The 22182-nt window shown below is 35.8% G+C and overlaps 2 protein-coding genes across 2 annotated transcripts; both read right to left on the bottom strand.

Moving 5' to 3' along the window:
• Window positions 1-4562: 4562 nt before the first annotated feature.
• On the bottom strand, window positions 4563-7388 carry LOC118282314 (uncharacterized). The gene is made up of 2 exons (XM_035603336.2): window positions 7244-7388; window positions 4563-6053 (listed from the first exon to the last, which is right to left on the bottom strand). Exon 2 carries the CDS (start codon window positions 6051-6053, stop codon window positions 5163-5165), a length of 891 nt encoding a protein of 296 aa, XP_035459229.2. The 5' UTR covers window positions 7244-7388; the 3' UTR covers window positions 4563-5162.
• Window positions 7389-9067: 1679 nt separating this feature from the next.
• On the bottom strand, window positions 9068-13512 carry LOC118282431 (cytochrome P450 4d2-like). The gene is made up of 10 exons (XM_050701352.1): window positions 13235-13512; window positions 13050-13139; window positions 12826-12936; window positions 12380-12565; window positions 11683-11879; window positions 11257-11317; window positions 10775-10970; window positions 10280-10431; window positions 9751-9930; window positions 9068-9366 (listed from the first exon to the last, which is right to left on the bottom strand). The coding sequence occupies exons 1-10, from the start codon at window positions 13395-13397 to the stop codon at window positions 9197-9199; spliced, it is 1506 nt and encodes a 501-aa protein (XP_050557309.1). The 5' UTR covers window positions 13398-13512; the 3' UTR covers window positions 9068-9196.
• Between the last annotated feature and the right edge of the window lie 8670 nt (window positions 13513-22182).

The raw sequence follows: 22182 nt of genomic DNA, 5'->3' as shown, positions 1-22182 counted from the left end.
ACGTACTGCTATGTTGACTAAAGTATCGTTTATGTAGTAAAAAACTGTGATTATAGAGTTACCATCTTTTATGTCGCTCCACTAATTTACGAAAGTTGACGAATTAAACGATATCGTTTGCCGGTGGTCCCAAAATGAAATGCAAATTAGATAAATTGATATTTTTTTTGAAATCCTAACTGTGTAGTTTTAAATATATATCTTTATTTATTTCTAATACTTGTTAATTTCATTTTCAGAAATAAAAAGCAGTAACCCACCAGTAACGTGGGAAATCCAAGCGTTCTGGGTTCAAGAGAGAGGAATTACTAGACAAAACGCGTGTCCAGAAGTACTGCTCTCTGCAGAAAACTTTTGATCCAACCATCTGACCAACCTTTTAGCCTACTGCACAATTATTGCTGAATATATATCCCACATGTCGACAATCTCATGAACTATATCAAGATATTTACAGGCTTTATCTATTAATTTACATCTATGATGATCTTTGATTCGTCATTAGCCAATACGGTACAATTTTGATTTATATGAATATTTCAATTATTACAACAGGAAATTAGACCATTTTAGTCTATTAGTTATTGGGTCGCGGAATTATACAAAATTCTTCATACATATTCATCGTGATCAGTGATTAAAATGGATATAGAGTGAGGCTTTGTGATTTTTATGATACCTCGCCTATTTTATAGCTTTTAGTTTCCGATACTCGTAACTTTAGGGCAATGATCTTTATTTTGTTTTTAATTAGGTAACACTCTTCTTTGACAGGAGATGTTGCTGTGATTTCCTAGCTAGGTATATAAAATGTTCTGGAGCTGCGGACTACTTAGCGGGTTTACCGGGGCTCCGGCTCGAAAAGCAGGAATAGGAACGGGATGGTTTTTAGTCAGTAAGAGTCTGACACTCCCTCTCACCTCGCCCAAGGCGGGAGATGTCATTGGATGTTTTCCTCCCTCAAAAAAAGGGATAAGAAATGTCATTTCAATTTCAAGTTCATCATTTTAGCATATATTATTAGTTAAGGAATTATCCTTAATATCGATAACTTCGCATCCTACATTTTTGGTAGGATTATGTTGGTTTTATTTTATAATCGTCTATCATTGACTTCGATGAAAATTATTGAATTTACATCGACTTTATTATTTCAAGACGCTAGATTTACAGAGAAATAACTTTTACCTCATTATAAAAATGTGTAGACAAAAACCTACCTACCTGCTTTTGAGTTAAGGATCATTATGGATATACATGTTTAGGTATCGATGATGGTATTGCGGATTTATAGATTTCTTTGGTAACTATTTACTCATTTAACGGATAAGTAGGAATAAACAACGGAATGTATTGCATACATACCTACTTATATCTTGCATTTGTATAGTCATTAGAAAGTTGAATGACATTCTGATTTATTTTGGAAATACGATATCGATAATAGGTACTAATTAAGTGATTCTTTTATGGATTAGGTGAGAAAATAATTATGTCTTCTTCTGTCGCTTAAATGTATTTTATTTTAGTCAAGGATTCATCGACACTTTCATAAAAGGTTTGTGACGATTCTAAATCTGTTTAAAGAAACATGTTATCGTTTGCAATTAGGGAATGCAATCTCGAATCTCGAGAGATCTCGTCCTTTTTTGGCGAGAATAATCTCGGTCGAGAAATGGACGAGATCGAATATTACGATAAACATACAAAACTCCCAATCTCGTGTGAATTCGCTTGAGCCGCAATCTCGCGAGATTTTCATTTCCTATTTGCAATTAAGTAAAACATATTTTCGTACTATTTAATGGACTTACAATATTTCTACGATTAGTTGTTTATCAGCATAGAAGTTTTTTAACTTATTTACGAATTAGCAAGTTTATAAATTCGATTAGTCTGCTTCGTAAATTGGTGCCTCATAAAAATTAGATTGGACTGTCGATGTTAGTTTGTTTATCTAGTGATACCGTTTTGTTAATTAACATCGGAGCTATTTAAAATATCTGAAGTCTTTTATCACGATTTAATTAATGATTTTTCAATTTGTAGATTAAAGTAAAATTTGCGAGGATCTATCATAGAATCCTAATTAGATTGCTTACCATTAAGTGATACGTCTGCTCGTTTACGGGCGGTGAAAAAATCACACATTCAGATCCTTAAAATATCTTTCTCCATCTAGACTACTAGACTAATAAATTAAAATGGAGTGTGTTTATTTGTAATATTGAAATAACCGCTTTTTACTAAATGTATATGAATATACATGCAACACATACACCAAAATAATATATTTTTCAATTTTTGTCTATCTATCTCTTTGTTTGTTCCGGCTAAACTCTGAATTAGCTGGACCGATTTTGACGGGACTTTTACTGGAAGGCAGCTAATGTACTAAGGAGTAACTTAGGCTAATGTTATTAGTCACAAAGTCCATAATCCACGCGAGCGAAGCATCAGCTAGTCTTATCTATAAATCAAAACGTATTGCTGTCCATTATAAAACAAGGATACATTGATTATTAGCATTAGGACACTAATCGGCCTTGCAAAGAGATTGTAACAATTGCCTACATTAGGAAGGAATTATTTCTCGTTGACATTTTGATGTACGAAATGAATCATACATACAACCGTGCCGACACGGGCCGTTGATTAATTTCTCATGACATGTTTGAATGTGGATTCTTTTGTATCTAAGAAGTTTGTACTGCTAACACATAAGTCATAGAGCGTATCGGCTGCTGGGCAACGTGTCGTGAGGAAAGTGATAATGGCATTTTCTGAGTAAAATTATCTTTATTAGCCCGGAATCAGGAAGTTCGGAGCTCTTTAGGCAGTGTTTCACCCCCGTGGCTTGAAAAGCACGCAATGCCCTTTGTCCTGCGCCTAACCCCTATCCGGTTGTGTCGGCCTGCCGTCCCATCGCGTTTAGAGAGTGCACCTGTGTTTGCACACACTTGTGCACTATAATATCTCCTGCGTAGTGGGCTAGTCTAGCTAGACAGACTGGCCACCGTGATCGAAATCGATCGGGAGATTTATTACCTGACTATTGAATTCATATAAAATTGATATGTCAAGTTTACTCATGTATTATCTTAATTTTTCAGTTAACATGAAAAAAATGCAGAAAAGAATCACGTAACTTTTGATCACTTCCTCAATGTAACTATAAGTAGCTGGAATTCACACATTTGACATTTAGGATCTCGTCTAGGCAAGTTGTTGGAGCCTAAAACTATAACAACAGGAATGTGTTTATAAAACAGACTGTCAAGAATTTAATTATTGTATTCTTAATTTTATGCATATTTCCGGGTAGTATAACTTAACATAAATATGCATATCACCGATTTATAGTTGACTAGAGCATGTAGTAAAACTAGAATGTAGAGAACGTAGTATCTGACGCTTTTTTGTTTAAGATATATGTTAGCTTATTAAGATAGTTATGTTTTTCGAAAAGAAATGAGCTATGAAACGAAGATGTAATACATAGTTAAGCTGTGAAACTATGTGACCGTTTGCACTGTTAATAAGCTGTGCGAGGCAGATGCGCAGCTCGAGTATATGATGTATCTATAGTAGGAAAGCCAAGGGCACCCATCTTTCTATATAAAAAACATAGCTTAGCTTAATCCGTTCGCACCAGTGCTAAGTTATGTGTTCCAATGAATATGATTAGTGGAAGCCAAACGCATCCACAGCGACGTAGCATAACACATATCTGGTGGAAAAGCACCCCCATGCCGGTTATTATCAAAAGCCTTTCCTTCTACAGCTGAACACAGGTCTTTCCAAAATAGTAATGCATTCGATTAGGCTAATAGGTCTTTATTATTTTATAAATTAAACGAAACGCCTTTTTAGTAAAAACTAAACTATTGACAACTAAAGTTTGGAAAATATTATCAAAGTTACGATCCTGTTATGTGACTTAAAAGAAAAAAATATAATCCGCGAAAGTCTACAAAAGGCGAATACATACGGTAATTGTCCGAGATGTGTTATGTTTTGGTCATCCGAGCGTAGGTAGGTAACGGTAGTTTTATATATCCGGATGAATGAAGGTGGATGTAGAAAAAGGTGGACTTTATCGAAACTAACAGTTTTTGTATAAACGTTAACTTATTGTACCCTTACTGCCGAACTTAGAGACATTTAATGATTACATTTAAGCTATTCCTTTGTAACGTATTTGTTACGAAAACAATAGCTAAGGACTGGGTTAAGTAACCATTAAATTACTTTGAGTGCGGCAGTTAGTATGGTTTGCTTTACGTTTAAAGTAATCGAAACGTAAGCACGTTCGGTTCTTTGATTGGTCAGCTCGAATAATCCAAGCAATCAAAACGCTGAATGCGCTTTAAAGCAAACTCGTACTAAGGGATACTACTAGATATGTACCAACGAAATAGGTCAGAGTCACTACGTCACAACTGTAATAAATAAATAACGCTCGGTATTAAAAAAAATAAACAAAATTAGTCACATATTGTTTTTAATGATTTATGTTTTATCTGTTCGACTAAGTTTTTATACACATAATTAGTAACTTATTTTGATTACAATGGTCTGTAAATAATTACATATTATCTGTATAAAATGACGTCAGCAGAATAAATCTTATAAACCATACAGTCATGGTTTAAAATTAACTAAAGTTCTAAGTTCTAAACCATAGATCAGTGAAAGGTATAATGAAATACTAACTGTAATTAATAATAATGTTCAAAGCGTTAACCTATAATGAAGACAACTTAATCAATACAAAGTGACCATTACAGAGATGAATTATGTCTTTCAATGATACACACTTACAATGGGAGGCGATACAAGATAATTAAGTTAATCAAATTCATGAATTACAACTAGAATTAGCTGATTTTTATCTGATTGGATGTTAAAAGACTTAAGATTAATTGTTATTGAGCATTTTATCACTAGTTGTTCAGTCTATCACAATTTTAACTCAATTTATAAACTACTAATACACTGCCTGCCGTACTCAGAGACATTTAATGGTTACATAAACTATTGGCTTAGTGACGATTTTGTTCTGAAAACAATTGCTAAGGAGTGGGTTAAGTAACCATTAAATTGCTCTGAGTATGGCGGTTAGTAAATTATTGCCATGGGAATGAGCTGAGAAATAAACACTAAATAGAAAACAGGATTTGCAGCACACTGTCGAATTTACGGGTCTCCTGACTCTTGTCTGGTTTCCAAGTAGCAGTCTCACACATCATCATATCATCTTCTATTTTAGCGTTTTCTTTATCGGGAACCAATTTAATTTCCTGCTTTACATTTGTAGGCTTTTTCTTGTTCCCCTCTTTTTCTATTTTGATTTCTTGGTTTATGTTGAAAATGTTTTGGTAAGGTTCAGTTCTGTTTACTTTTTCTTCTCTTCCTTCAATTCTAATATCACTGTCTCTATGAGTGACGGTACCTCGAATGTTCACGATGACTGTTGGTTTCAGAACTGTTTGTGATTCCCTATTACCAATTTGGCTTTGTCCTGCCATTGTGTTGGTTAATGGTGTAAAATCATCAGTGTCAGCGTCATCATCACCTTCTTCATTTACATTGTCCTCATTTTCTTTATTCTTATTTGGATTTTTGTTTTTATTAAACGGTGGGCGTGGACGTTTATCCTTTTTTGGTTTTGAGGTTGTTGCTTTATGTCTGTTTGTGTCTATGAACACAACAACTTCTTCTCGAGACTTCACCTCACTCGTGTTAGTATCAATACTTTTTGGGAATCGATACTTCATTGATGGCATCTCGATTCTATCATTTCGTCTCGGAATGTATTCAGCATCGCTTGGCAAATGCGCTGGTTCGTTGTCATATCGTACAAAATTTTGAGACAAATTGTTTTCATCGTTTTGATTTATCTCCTCAGGAAGTTGAGAATGGATTCTTAGAGATTCTATGACGTCATGGAATAGGGAACGTTTCTCGTGGGTTGTTGCAATTTCTCGAGTTTTCGTTGGATTTGCGCTGCATAAAATTATCATATACGTGACGCAGATGAAGCACTGCATCTGTAAAAAGAAAAAAGATTTTTTTAAGCCTTATTGCATTTTCGGTTTTTAATAAAACCCAGTGGGTCATTAGACAATAGTCCAATAATTATTGAACGACATTCGAATACTCGTTCAGTTTTTCGGCCATGAAGAATAACTGTGTCATAAAGTTAATAACATAGATTCTAAATAAAACGTGGTGTAAGTAAGTAAAGCTACAATTCTATTTTATCGCAGACAACAATGGTGTTACCTGTAAAAGTATCTGTGCCACTGGCCTACAAGTCGGTTTGTGGTTAGCAGAAGTGATGGATCGGCGGTACTTAAACGTACATTTCATTTGAATAGACACGTTTTATACTGATGATGATAGAATCCACTAACTTCGTGATTAAGGTTTCCCCATTTATCTGTAGTATATTATTATTATCCGTTCCTCTATTTTTTAGCATTTTATGCTTGCGATGACGGTGGTATAGATATGTATGTATGGTTACATTTATTATGGTACAAAATTGATTGCTTCGTCGAGTGGTAGTAAGTCCTACTGCCGGGCATGGGGTTTCGGGTTCGATTCCCAGGTCGAGTAAAGTACTACTGGACTTTTCTCAGTAGTAGTACGGAGTTTGAAATTGTGCCCAATGTATGGCAAAGGCTCACCCCTATTACATGGGACTTATAACACAAATAGTGAAAAGTTTGTGTACAGTTACATTACGTAATGTGTATTTCTGCCTACCACTTTAAGGATAAAAGGCGTGACAATACGACATAATTGAACGACGAATTAAAAATAAAGTAAATGAGGTGGGCGAATTAACATTTAGTATAAAAATAGTGACATATTTAGTATAAGGAATAATGTACAATTTGCGTTCTATGTCTCTCTCTGTTGTAGGCACAATATTCTTTGTTAGGCCTTTGTTGTTAGACTTTCGAGTTAACCATAGCAAAGGGACGAGGAAAGCATCAAACCAGGCACAATTACGTACTTCATATAGTAAGAATTTCGAAAAATACACTTTGTTACTTTATCCAACCTGGATATCTAACCTAAAACCATAATAGATTGTAGGCTAGCTTGCAAAGTTTAACACTAACAAGAGTATCAATGCTATCATCATAAAGAAAGAGAATAATCCTCATTACAATATTACAGTAATATGATGGTATAAAATATTTTAATATAAGGGTATAAAACGACTCACCTTGATAGTGTACCGTGGATCGCGTTCACGGCGCGACTAGTTGCGCAGGAGTGGCGAGATGTAACCGGGAAGCGGTCGGAAGGTTGACTGAACTCCACTGAACTAAGACAGGGGTGGCCAAGCGCGATAGGGATACGTTTTGTTACATTGCAACGGCTATATAATGGTAAACAGACTTTAAGCATAAAATCTCAGTTTCATTGTTTCCCATTAATTTATACACTAAATACTTTTTCCATTTCAATCCACAAAGGGTACACAAATTGATAGCTATACCTCAAGATTTTTTTTTTGAGGAGGAAAATATCATCTGATTACTTCTACCGCCTTGAGCGAGGCGAGAGAAAGTGTCAGACTCTTACTGACTAAAAACCACCCCGTTCCTACTCCTGCTTTTCGAGCCGCAGTCCCAGGAACCAAGCTAGGTATTCCGAAGCTCCGGATCTCACGAGACTTAGTTTCCTTACATATACTAACAATCTCACACAGGATTCTAAGAATTTATGACAGCATTTTTCAAATATACTCGCAGTAACATACTAACAACAAACATGTAGACCTAATTATACACAATCAATAGTCAAAGTTGAAACGAATTAAAAATTTTCTCCACGAATGTAACACCCCTGTCAGAATTAAATAGCAACTTGTCTTGTCGGGAACTACTAGACTTCTAATGTCCGGAACTTGTGGCTCTTGTGCCATTATATCGCATCAATTGATAATAGGATTAGCGACCTTATACACACAAGAATAAGGGATACTATGGAAGAAATTACAAGTTGGTAGTTTTTTACTAGCAGTTTGCCGTCGCGTTGGTTCAAGAAGTGATGAATTAATTTTTGTTTTACGCACTTTTTTGCTTTGGTAGAAGTTAATGTAGAAACGAAGTACACAAATGTCAAGTTTGCTTTTACTTTTTTTTTGTATATTTAGTAGAAACTGATGAAGACATTGAAGTATAAGATCATTAATATGCCCAGTTATAATAATATTTTACGCTACCGTGTGATGGGGCCCAATAGGGCTGATGCCTGATCCGGATCTGCGTACTACCTAGCGGGTTTATCGGGGCTCCGGCTCGAAAAGCAGGATTAGGAACGGGGTGGTTTTTAGTCAGTAAGAGACTAACACTCCTCTCGCCTTGTCCAGACGGGAGAAGTCATTGGATGATTTTTCCCCCTTAAAAAAACCATTATATGTACTGTGTGCCAAACACACTACACTCACAATGTTTTAAATATGGAGATAATATTAAAATCTTATTTACACGTAAATTGACGATAGTGAAGTGTGAAATAAATTATTTTAATGTCATTAAAAGTGTAGCCGTTGTTTACCAGTAGGGATGTTGCTGTAAAATTATGAGTAGGCGCCTTGTAATATTAATCTGTATTAAGTTGTTACTAACTATGTACTTATTTTTATTCAAAGTGTTAGCGCCTTACAAGTACAGGTTTACTTCATTCTAAATAATGGTATTTGTCAAAGACTGTCTTAACATGTATTTTTAACTGTAAGGTATTTATGTGCACCGCGCAAGTCCCGCAACGCCTTTGATGCATCGAAACGCAAATGCGCACATTTACGTATAATTTTTCAACTCACAACCGGTATTAATGTTATTATCAAATAAATAAAATTTCACTTCCAAACATTGATTATTTTGATTGGGAGACATTACTTATTTATTAATGAAACAATAAAAAACGAATTTTGAAAATAATAACACACATTGTTGAGTCTCTATTTGAATTAAAATCACCATTTTATAAAATTTACCATTAGGGGCCATTATCGAAGATGTTAATGAAACGCACAAAGTTTGTTCAATTTATTGTAACGAAGTAGAACAAATAAATTTATTTTAATACAATTGTCAGCAAATAGTCAAACCAAAAAAATAAATACAGCGGTAAGTAACTACATAATACTTATATAGGAATATCAAGATCACACCCTTGGTTCCAGTACTACTTTGTAGTCATCAGCAGATCTCAGCATGATGTCATAATTGATATCCAGTGGTTTTCCTAACTCAGACTGGGAGACTGGTAGTATTCGGAACCGACGAACAATATTTGACAGGACGGACTTCATTGATAGCATTGCGTAACGATATCCTAAAAAAGAAAACAATAAAATTAAAAAGAAGTCAGTTAATTAAAGATATTATATTAAATTTAGTTAATTTTAGTTTCACGTTGTTTGTCCTGCGATGCTGCTCGTGAATATGAATCCTCTTTTTTGAGGAGGAACTTTAACCTATGGCTTCTCCCGCTTTAGGCAAGGCGAGAGAGAGTGTTAGGCTCTTACTGACTAAAAACCATCTCTTTCCTTCTCCTGCTTTGAACCGGAACCCGAGTTACGTTGTCTGCAGCTCCGGATATGAATATGAACCCCTAAGGTGGAATGAAACTAGTCAAGCTAACCTCATGAAACAATTGTGATTCAAAGACACAAAACATACTAATTATTTCTAGAAAAAATACTGATTTATGTCATACCAAGACAATTCCGAGGTCCATAGCTGAATGATAAGAAGGCAGCTGGATGCTTAAGTTGCGTGTCAATGAACCGTTCAGGTCGGAACTCGTCAGCATCATCTCCCCAGTAGCGAGGGTTGCGGTTAGCAGCGAATATTGACACGAAGATACCCGTGCCCTTTGGTAAAATATCTCCTGATGCTGAAATGGGAATCAATGTTTTAAAATCGAAGTTGGGTTACATCAAATGTTGATACTAAATAAAACAACTTATTTCTAATTAGTACCGACGTGAAACAACGCTTACGTTGGGCCTCGTTGTGTGAAGGTCCGGAGGCCTCTTCCCAATTTTCTCAATCCCCGATTCCCCAACAACCCTTTGAAAGGCCGGCAACGCACTTGTAACGCCTCTGGTGTTTCGGGTGTCCATGGGCGGCGGCAAATGCTTACCATCAGGTGATCCGTTTACTCATTTACACACTCGTTTGCTTGTGCCAAAAACTAGATGATTTACAGAATATCATCGATATAATATTATTATTTAACTTACGAAGAACGACGTCATTGTCAACTTTTCTCAAAAGAATTGGTCCTGGGGGATATAATCGCAGAGTCTCCTTAATGACTGCACCCATATACTTCAGTTTACTCAGGTCTTCAGCTGTTACTGGCAGGTTTGAGTCTCCAAATACATCTTTGCACCTGTTGGATATTATCATATCTGATTAATTAGACATATTTCTGCGGTAGACATGTTTTTCTATCATTAAAGTAACATAAGTGTTGTGGTGGCCCTCTGGTTTAAGATGCCCGCTTTTCATGCATGAAGGTGCGAGTTGGAGATCTACCAACGACAAGTATCAATGTGACTTTATCCACTTTATATGAAGATTACTTAGACAGACTGTTAACTCGCATTGATTAAGTGTGGTGATTACTGCTCAAACCATCCCTGTGTGAGCAGATGCCTTTGGTCAGCAGTGGCCACTTACAAGGTGTAGATTTATGTACATATTTAAAATAAGATAAAGTTAGCACAACATACTCTTGGTAGACTTTCTCTTGAACTTCAGGGTGTCTTGCTAGCAACATGCTGGCGAATGAGGAAGCAAGGGTCGAGGTATCCGTACCCGCTGTGAAGATTACCATTATTTCTTCTAGGAGCTCTTTGTCTGTGTACCCCTTGTCTCCTCCTGAGGATTCTATCATGAGCTCCAGGAAGCTTTTGATGCGGTCTTTGTCTGAAAAGATTTGTAAATGCATTTTATATATATATATAGTAAGATTAGATCTATAATATTGGTTTTTTTAAACTTTGGCCCTACATTAGCATTTTCTCACGTGTCGTGGGTGCGTTAACAAACCTACAAGTTCACATACACATGACACCCAGAGCCGGAACAACAAATTGTGGATCACACAAAGAGTTGCCCCGTGCGGGAATTGGATCCCCGCTACAAGTAGCTATTACTTATATTATATCGTTGATGTAAAGATGTGTAGATTTTAGGAGATAAATGATCTTACCTTCGTCATCTTTCTTATTAAATTTCTTTAGAGCAAGTTCCTTGCGTTTAGCTTGAATCATCTGTAAACATAAAAGAAAATGTATACGAGTTCAATAAACAAAAAGCATAGTCATAGGACCTATTTTTCTTTATTCTATTAGACTGGCGTCTATGCCCTTAGGGTCTTGTAAGTTTAATTCTTATTGAGCAAGATAACTTTTAAAATACATATTTAATTAAATGTATAATTATACTGCCTCGTTGGTCGAGTCGGACATGTGGTCTCGGGTTCGATTCCTTAGTCGGGCAAAGGCGAGCGGTTAGAACACAAATTGTGAAAATAGGGTGTACATTGTATAGCGGCTTTATGTAATCTGCACCTTTGCCTACTCTTTTGGGGCGTGAATAAAAGGCGTGACGTTGCATATAATGTATAATTATGTACCTCCATTATGTACCCTAGGACAGTATCCACATACTCCATATATTTAGCGTGGTGTGATGTCAGTTTGTATAGAGGCTCGAAGTGCAGCCACGGCTTCATGATGCGGTCTGCTATCAGAGTGCAACTGCCCGCAAATGCTTTAATCAGATCCTGGTTCGGATTCAGTTGTGAATTGGCATTCAAACCCAATGAAGTTTCTGGAAAAAATGTGCAGGGTAGTTTACATTGCTAAGCTAAACTAAAAATCACGGTTCACTCTCGTATATTAATGGAGAAAAGCTCTACTTGGTAGTTTCGAGTCACAGAGGGAATCTTCATCATGAGCAGTGTACGCAGATGCCGCGACGTCACGCAGTAAACCATTTTTAGTTAATTTAGTATGTCTCCCGATAGTTATTATAAAAATGGTAACCTAATGAGGCGCCCGGTTTACGAGTATTCAAGGCTATAGCTAGGCTACAACTATTGAATATGAAACAGGTAATTTAAAGTTAATGTACTTTTTATTTTAATGACCAAGGTAGATGTTTTTATACGTATGCAGTTAAATAAATTTATTACTGTGAGATTGAATTAATTATGATTAATTATTTTAGGTAATACGTAAATAAGTTGTAATTCTATATGGTATATGATGTAAGTCTTTCTAATTCTGGGCAATCTCCTAAATTGCTTGAAAATGCTATATAATACTTACCACGAACAGAATCCATGGCGTAAGCCATAATATATTCCGATATAGATATGCTTCCAGTTCCTGCCACTTTTTGGAGCTGTTGTACCATAATCTCACTGTTTTTAGCGAATATATCGGTGAATGCCAGCAAATTCTTCTGGCTGAACGTTGCTACCAGGATCTTGCGACGAGGCCGCCAGATTGGCACTGTAAAAAGAAAAAAGTACTACAACTGGATGCAACTGGATGAAAGTCACTTCCAACCGACCGGTCATTAGGGAGGTCTATGTTCAGTAGTGGTCTTCTCATTATGGCCTATGTTCAGGGACATCTTGTGGCCAATATAATGATGATGATGCAACTACGGGTGGCTTCCTGGATCATGCAGATACAAATCTAGTTCTTTATTATGCTTATGTCACTAATTTGGAATACATAATTGCAGTTTGACACTATAAGATCCTTACCATCAGCAACACTGCTACCGTTTCCAATCAGTGCTAGCGTCAATTTCATTGAGTCATCTTTGTCCAGGCAATGTTTCATAACACATTCTGCTACTACTGGATCGGCAACGACTGTGGAATTTAAAAAGCAACGCTATAAATAAAAAAAAATAGTAATATTTTGTCATATTTGTCTGTCATCTGTTTTTTTGCTTGGTTATCTTTACATTTTTTTTCATACTTACTAAAGTACAGTCTGTGTAGATTCCACCCTATTGTCATACCGCCTTGCTTCACCGCTTCTCGACCAAATTTTTCCAGAACTTTCCATCGATCTGCAAAATATAAGCCAACATTACTATGAGTCCAAATAAGTTATAAACAGTGAATCTTATTATGTCCATTAGGGGTGATCGAATATTGAACTAACCTGTATTATTTTTACACTTGATAAAATGTACTGAATGTCCGAGTATGGGCGCGGCTTTTATGTCATTTTTGTATAACTTAGCAAATCTTATCCTGTGTCTTGCTTGCCAACGGAGCACTAAACCATATATTATCACCACACCCACAAATAATTGCCAGATCATTTTATAAATAGAAAAAACTCATAAAATCACAAACAACTTTGTACAAAAATAAAAACGAAGTACTTTTTAATACATGCATGCGCTTCTCACGAAACAAAATACACTACTGTATATGTTTCATTATTTATTTTTTAAAACTTTAATTGTGCAGATAATTTATCACTGCTAGAGAAAATTTTAAATTCCGTAATGAGACGTACTAACACACCATTGTCTATTTTACGCAGTAGCTTGAAATATGTATATTTATAATTTTAATGTTCACATTTACCTAGTTTTAAAATTCAATGCCATAACTATTGAATTTGCAAAATAAAAACATCAATCAGAAGATAAGTATTTGTATGAAAGTCTGAGTCTACAGTTAACTGTGATAGTAATTTTATACTCAGATTCTGCCAACTTCAATTGTAAATAATAGAGGTGCTCTTTTTTTCTTTTTAAGGGGAGAAATCTTTTTATCCAATGACTTCTCCCACCTAGGGTGAGGCGAGAGGTAGCGTCAGACTCTTACTGACTAAAACCACTCCGTTCCTATTCCTGCTTTTCGAGTCGGAGCCCCGGTAAACCCGCAGCTCTGGGTCAAGCATCAGCCCTATTGGGCCTCATCTGTGGTGTTCAATGACCTTCTTTGTCAATAAAGACTGGGGAGACGCAGAACTATGTTAGTAGGTGGTTTATGCTAACTTCCCAATCTTATGTTTTTATAGTGAATAGATCTGATTAATTCTTGTCTCCAGACCCGCTAGTAGTTGACCGCCTGGGCGGTTTGGCGGTTATATCGCAATTGCGTATAAAATTGAAAAAAAACGGCCAAACATAGGGGGCGGATAGACGCGCAGTCAACCGCTAGTGCGTATGGCGGCTAAAATATCCTTCATAACTACAGGCGCTAAAACACAAAACCGTTTGGACTTTTACGATTTCAGTCGGTAAGTGTAGGTTTTATTGGAAAGTTATAAAAACAAGAGTTCCAGTTTTATAGTAACACATAATATAAACCAGAACATCATGTGGTCTGTGCACCGATTTTTAAGGTGTTTTGAGGACTACAGTGAGAAATTCTGGTCTTAAAAATGTAGAACAGTAAGTTCTGCAAAACATGTTTTTACAAGACTAATTTTTTAACAAGGTTGTGAAACAACACAATTGTATTAGACAACTTAAAAGTTAATTTATAGTAGAGAAATAGGCATGTGATGAACTTTTATGGCAAGAACTATTTGCAAATTTAAAATGTTATTTATTAGTTAGGCCCTGATAGACTTAAGCGACATCTATGGAAAGTAGATGAAAATAAATACCCAGTTCCAAGCGTATCAGACACGCTCAGTACCGGTTGTCCTTAGTTCGCGTGTTCCTCAAGAGATGTCAGCTATATAGGTTTTTGGATCTCGTTATATGTAAACAATTTTGATTTACTGATAAACATTAAAAACATAATATATCTCTTAATATATTCAGTGAGTTTTAGATTTAGTGAGACATACTAAATGAACTTTACTAAAAATCACGGTTTACTCACGTAAATTAATGGATGTCTGTTAATCATATCGGATAGCGGCCTTCTAAGAATTTAGCCGAGGTTTAGCCTCTCTTATGAAAGGGGAAATTTGTGTAAATCCGTGTACCTTAAATATTGTAGTATTGGTGGGATATTTTTAATTTCGCTCAGTGTTCTTGAGTCAAAGACATATTGAACTAAAAAATCTTTTTGTCTATTTCACAGATAATGGAGAGTAAATGTACTTATCGCATTTTTATTCATAGTTTATATAACAGATATACCGATATCGGTAACGGTTATACATTTTGGCCCCTTAACCATTTCAGCACGAAATATAAGATAAATTTATAAGCAAACAGTAATCTCGGTAAACCAGTACAGATACGCCCTGTATTAATAGAATCCATATTTCTTTTTAATGTCGACACGGGGTAACCCCGTAAGAAAATTTGAGGTAGTTTTATCAAAGTGCCCTTATCGGCCATAGTAGCGGAGGCTGAAAAGCAGGGGATGGGAACAAAGGATAATGAATTCTCTATTAGTCCCGCGAGAGAAATTGCAGGTTGCGTTAGCCCTTTACTTTCTTCTCGAGTGGAATTTATTAGCTTTTCGTGTGGTCGGTAGATGATCAGGAATTCTGGTAGGTAAGTAGATATACATGAGATCTTTTTGTTTTATGTTTTTGTAGTTCTTTTTTATTTTGGTTGCGATGTCGGTAGAATCAATGCAAGTGTATTTGTTGGGTATGATGTTTTAAGATTCAGTATACATTATAGTTTTATAACCTTTAGAAAAATTGGGGAGACAAACTTGACACTTACGATAAGGATTGACCGCAGAAAGCTCTGCATAGAGAGGAGTGGAAGGAGGGTAGGGAGGCCTTTGACCTGCAGTGGGACGACCGCGGCTAAAAATAAAAATAAATATTAGAGAAATTAACAAAAGAATTTCTCAGACAAAGTTTAAGATAAGTAAAAAGTTCACAAAGCCACACACAATGCACACGATACATTCAAGTCCTTTCACTGACGACAACGCGGCGACATTACGAGTATATTTTAAAAGAAAAATATTTAAAAAGTTTCTCCAACCATTTCGTACTCTCGTAATGTAACCTTCGTTTTAAAAGCAGTTTTAACAAGGTTTCACCTTCACAGTACGAGGTGATTTGGCCATTCCTGACCGCCGTCACTTAGACCTGTATCCTAAATAACTACGCATTTCCCCTGGGACTTTACACCGGCTCTTAAAGACCGATGGTCATTACCACCCCACCACCTCCCCCATTATTTCCCGTGTCGCGAGAGGACGCGTGCCTGGAATAGTGAACTGATGCTTATTGAAACACACCTTTACATTTGCATACTGTGCACCTCTATCACAAAGATATAAAGTTCAAAGTTGTTTGTTTAAAGTGCACGTAGCGGTTGGTGATCACAGCGCAGCAATCACGAATCTTTAGGGACCGTTACAAACAAGTGTCTTTGTGTATGTGTTCTGTTGGTCGACGGATTTTACTCTGTAGTCTGTAGTTCCTTTGTTAGTTATCTTATTAAGTTTACATTTGCTACAGTCTCCGCGGAGAAAGTCGAGGTAATGCGGACTTATGTTGTTCCTAGTTGAAACGAATACCTACCGTGAAGTGATGTAGTCTGCAATGAAAGATTTAATGGGTATTGTTTTGATAAACCTGTTTGACTTTTTTTAAGGGGGGATAATCATCCAATGACTTCTCACGCCTTGGGCGAGGCGAGAGGAAGTGACAGACTCTTACTGACTAAATACCATCCCGTTCCTACTCCTGCTTTTCGAGTCGGAGCCCCGCTAAACCACCGGGGTTAGGAACGCTAGGTAGTCCGCAGCTCCGGATTAGGCAGAAGCCCTTCTGGCCCATCTATGGTTGATAAAACTATTTGACTTAGATGAGAAATGATGTGAGTAAAAATCACGATCATTTTTGTTTCTATCGAAAATATTATTTTAAATGTAGATAAGAGTTGAAAAACACACCCATGGCATAGAAGAAAATCCTAGTGAAGGGCAAAGATTTTTAAAACAAAAATCCTAAAGAAACAATAATCCTATGTAGGTATTATTTGTACAGCTAAAGTCTACAATAGCGGATCCCGCGACGCGATTACTTACAGGGATAACTATAAACAATTGGGGATTACCTTGTTTGGGGACCTATTACGTAAACGATGGAAGGACTTATGTCTTTATTTTTGTCAGTATAATACAGAAAGAGTATATGCAAGAGTGCTTGGGAGAAGTTTTACCTATATGTAGGTATAGTTAAGTTCGCCATATTAGGTACTTTAGATAAAAATGATTTTCGTTCGTATGTTTTTTTTGAAACTGTTTTGTTGGTCGCATTTAAAAACTATCAGAATATTAGCACAATATTATCATTATACGAGTATAATAGCACAGAATTTAGAATTATGTTCGACCAACTTTGGCCCGCAGGTTTTCTCTCTTTAATAAGTATTAATATTAATAGAGTTGTGTTTTTATTAGCGTCTAGGTATCTTCCTTTTACCTGATTGACTCATTCTCTAATCTAGAAATTTCCATAATACTTAGATAGGTAAGTTATTTTCTTAATCTATGAACCCACGTCTGCAACTAAATTTACTTAAGCTTTGTTAAGTAACTTTGCTAAGTTGAAGTTCAATTCATAAACAACAACTGGTAATGTCCATAGTTTTAGGTATAATTACCTTGGGGCCTCCTTACCGTTTACCTTACGCAAGCTGTTGGCCATTGGCGAAATTGCTAACAGCAGAATGTCAGGCGCAAAACAAAAGAATACTACGTAGCAAAAATGTATATCTTGTAGGTAACTGGTGTATAAATGCCAAAAGTATGTAATAAAATGTTCTTGTTGAAAAATAAATTGAAAAGAAGAAGTTGAAAAATAAATTTTTTGCGTTACACGTAGTATTCTTTTGTTTTGCTGCTGCTGGTACCTAATGTTCATTTGAATTTATTTCGTTTATATAACAAAAAGGTCCACCCAGGATATTTTGTGGCATCAGACCACCACAGATAGAGCTTAGTAGGGCTAATACTGACCAGAAGCTGCCTAGTGGGTTACATGGGCTGCGGCTGGAAAAGCAGGAGTAGGAACAGGGTGGTTTTTAGTCAGTAAGAGTCTGACACTCCCTCTCGCCTCGCCCAAAGCGGGAGAAGTCATTGAATGATTTTCCATCCTCAAAAAGAGCATATTTCGTTATTCTTAATTAAAACATGATAAAAATCTAGATCATTATTGTACATAGAAGTGTAAAAGTAAACAGTATTCCAAGTGTTAAAAGCCTCTAGCTATTTAGTATACATTCAATGTTTTTCGTTCATAATATCGTGTCTTTTTGCTTCGTATTCCGAAGGGAAATTAAAGTTTCGCGCTGTGTTGTACCACCTAGCACCTAGTTAGGTATTATATGATCGTTTTATTTATATCTGGATGTAGACATGGCAATAAGCTAGTTTTTATGGATGAGAGCGAGTCAGCAATTTATTTTGGCAAAAGAGTAAGACTTATCTAAGAAAATAAATATTAATATGTAAGTATTTTTTATCATATCTGGAGGCATTTACCGTGGCACCGGCTCAAACAACAGAAGTAGGAACGGGGTGGTTTTTAGTCAGTGAAAGTCTGACACTCTCTCTCACCTCGCCTAAGGCGAGAAAAGTCATTGGATGGTATTTTTGATATTTTTTATCATAATGGTACTAAATCCTATCGCTCTCTACACAATTAGATAATATGTTATCGTTAGCTACCAGATAGCTGTACTTATTACTTTAAAGGATTTTCCAGAATATTCATGCTTAGCTGGATTATAGATCGAAATGAAATATGTAGATGTTTGTGTTATGCATTATCACGTTTATATTTATAAATTAACAATGTCTTTGCCCCCGCTATCCGCGTACAACTTGCACCAAACCTCCGATTTCAACCGATAGGACCCTAGTGACTGTAAGTAGCTTTTAAAGTGCGTACTTAGACGGGCTCAGACTAGCGGAAACTCGTCACGGACTCATCAACGTCTTGTTTACACGACATGACATGTTTGACACGCACGTCAAACGTACTTACGACTGACGTGAAAAGTTTTTTATGAACGTTTAAAAGCGGTTTAGAAGTGGAAGAAAACTATTTCGGCATTAAGATAGGAAATAAAATAAGTGTTTGCAGTTTGCTACTTACCCTGTTTGGATTCAATGTTTAAAGATGTAGAATGGAATATTTTTTTTAGTTATCGATCAAAATTATTTAATTCAAATAAAGACCAGGAAGGCACTTTTAAACGTAAAAGTAAATATAATAATAATAAAATGCCTGTACGTCGGTCAGTCCTCTAGTGAAGCTATTTGCTCGTTTTAAACTGTAGATTCCCTTGAAGAAGAACGAGCAAGAAACTCCATACGTTCACAATACAATTCTTGGTATGCTGGTTTTCTCCTGAAAGTCGGTTTAAAATAGCATTAAGTCATAAACAACATAAGTGATTTTGATTCCCAGAAATAAAATAACAAGAGATAAGATAACTACAGTTAATTAAAATTCGAAGGTTCTAGACTTTGAAAGCTTGGGAAAAAAGATTTTTGGAAACCTCTGATGATAAATTTAGTAAAAAAATCGTACGTTTATAAATACCGAATGAAAAATGTTATTTTAACCTTTAATGAACAGAAACAGCGGTTTTTCTTGGAAAATATGAAATACAAAAGACCGATAATCAGCAGTAGCTGTCCATTAAGGTTTTTTTGCGATTGTTGCGGAAATGTTTGCGATGGGCGGATGTTTGTGCGCGCTGCACCTGCGATCGATGTTAAATGGTAATTTTACATTACTTACGTAAGTCCATACCTCCTCTCTATGTTTGTACCCAGGAAATGGAGAAATGTTTCTTCTTTTAGCTTTAGCTTTATGTTTGTTTTGTTGACGTATTGAACATGGGTTTTGTATATTTGCATTTGTGTGTGTAATTAATATAAAAAAATGTTAGGTTTTTATATATTATCCATAATAATTGGGAGTAGTCTCTCACGTCACGTATACAGCCTATTAAGTGACCACTGCTTGCACGGAGGAGGTTTGGGCGGTAATCACCACGCTGGCTTAATGCAGGTTGGCCATTTTAAACTTATAATTAGAAATTATAAGCCCGTTTCATTACGTTGTTTTCCTTCGTCGTTAGTCAGTGGTGTCTAACTCGAAATAAGTCACGTTGGTACTTGCTGTTGGTAGGTTTCGAACCCGCACCCTCATTTACGAGAAACTGGTGTCTTAAACCTCCGAGCCACTATGCCTTCACATACTGTAGTCTCGTATGAGTCACTACTCATTAACAACTTAACTCACTTAACTTAGAAGCGTCTAATGATATCTTAATTTTTATTGTAAGTTTTATTTTGAGTTAAGTTGTTAAGTTGCAATTTTACCATGTTCACCACGCAAGGTTACGGTCAGCACAAAAACAAGAAAGAACCTCTATTTTATCTGCTTTACTACGTTTATGCTAAGTACAAAGACATTTCGAATGTCGACCTTATTGTTCCCCCATCTCATGAGATAGAAAACTAAGACAAAACACACGAATACGAACTATTCCCAGTTATCCCACCGTGGGTAACAAGTAAATACAATATTCAGTATTATTTGAGAAAACGATACGCCAAGCGTCTTTTGGTAATATTTTTAGGGCTGACACAATCTTGGTAGTTGTGTTTCTATTTTGAAAATGATTCATATGTAAGACCTATGTATGTAATTATTGGTAAATAATTAGAAGTAAATAATTAGAGAAAGAAAGCACTGCTTGATGTTAATGTTTATTTATTTATTTATTTATTAAGGGACAAAAAACAGTTACATAATTAAACATAACAAATAAAGTACGTATTAAAACTAACAATCATGCAACCCATACCATTGTCCACAAGTTGACAAAAGAAATGACAAAGAAAGTATGAAAACACATTACAGAAAATAAATAAAGTATATAAAGGTAATAGATTCGCGGCTGATTAGCCTCTAATTACAATTTCAGACAAAAGTTTAACAGCTTTTATTTTAAACTGATTATTAGCCAGATTAAATATGTCGAGTTGTGTGAAATGCGAGTTATATATGTCCGCAATACGGCGAAGAGGCACACGCACTCCAGCATTCGTTTTGCAGGACTCAATATAAAACAGATGAGAGGCGCGCACCTCTCGCCGGATGACAGTTCTGGGTACCGTATAACATAATTTATTGGTTAAGTCAGTACAGTCAAATCTATTGTTACACAAACCATGTAGCATCATAACCGATAATAGCATTCGTCTGTGCTGTAGGCTCAATATATTATATTTCTTTAACAATTGTGTGTATGGAGTTTTTGAGTGATAACACTTATAGTTCATAGAACGCAGAAACTTTTTCTGCACCATTTCTAAACCAGAAATATACTTTTCGTACAAAGGATTCCAGATGGGAGAAGCGTACTCTAACTGAGATCTGATTAATGTTTTGTAAAGCAGTAAGAACGTAGAGGGACGCACAAAGTCACGAGAGGATCTCATGACGAAACCGAACATTTGAAATGCTTTATTTATTATTGCATTATGGTGAACATCAAAGTGTAGACAGGAATCAAGTATTACACCCAAATCACGTACAGATAGCACAGTCTTTAGGGGTACGTCGCTAATGGAATAAATATGGTTGATTTTATTTTTATTCTTAGTGAAGGAAATAGCATGACATTTTGGAAGACTAAGAAAGAGCTTATTAACAGTACAATAAGTGTGTAGTCTGTTAAGGTCGTCTTGAAGTAGTAAACAATCCTCTATCGTTTTGCAAGGAGTATAGATTTTAATGTCATCTGCGTACATTAGAAAACGAGAGTTGATGAAACATTGTTTAATGTCATTTATAAATAAAATAAAGAGAAGAGGACCCAAAATGGATCCTTGTGGAACTCCAGACGTAACAGTTACAACGTCAGATTCATACCCATTAACGACAACTTTCTGGGTTCTGTTAAAAATATATGACATAAACCAGCGCAATAAATTACCGCGTATACCGTTGAAGGCTATTTTATCCATGAGTATTTTATGATCCACCTTATCGAAAGCCTTCTGAAAGTCTGTGTATACGGCGTCTACTTGAATTCGTTGATCCATGTGTTCAAATAAATAATTAGTGAAAACCATGAGGTTTGTTGTGGTGGAACGACGTTTAACAAATCCATGTTGTTCAAGGATAATATGTTG

Source organism: Spodoptera frugiperda, chromosome 20, assembly GCF_023101765.2.
Source record: "Spodoptera frugiperda isolate SF20-4 chromosome 20, AGI-APGP_CSIRO_Sfru_2.0, whole genome shotgun sequence".
NCBI lineage: Eukaryota > Metazoa > Arthropoda > Insecta > Lepidoptera > Noctuidae > Spodoptera > Spodoptera frugiperda.
The sequence above is the reverse complement of the archived record's forward strand: the minus strand, read 5'-3'. Positions and strand labels throughout refer to the sequence as shown.

Bases quoted from the DNA above. Each gene is read 5' to 3' on its own strand.
- LOC118282431 (XM_050701352.1), bottom strand. From the start codon at position 13,397: ATGATCTGGCAATTATTTGTGGGTGTGGTGATAATATATGGTTTAGTG. The intron at 10,971-11,256 runs GTAAGATCATTT...AAATCTTTTCAG, and splicing joins TAATAAGAAAGATGACGAAG to ACAAAGACCGCATCAAAAGC. The intron at 9,367-9,750 runs GTATGACATAAA...TTTCTTTTTTAG, and splicing joins TGGACCTCGGAATTGTCTTG to GATATCGTTACGCAATGCTA.
- LOC118282314 (XM_035603336.2), bottom strand. From the start codon at position 6,053: ATGCAGTGCTTCATCTGCGTCACGTATATGATAATTTTATGCAGCGCA.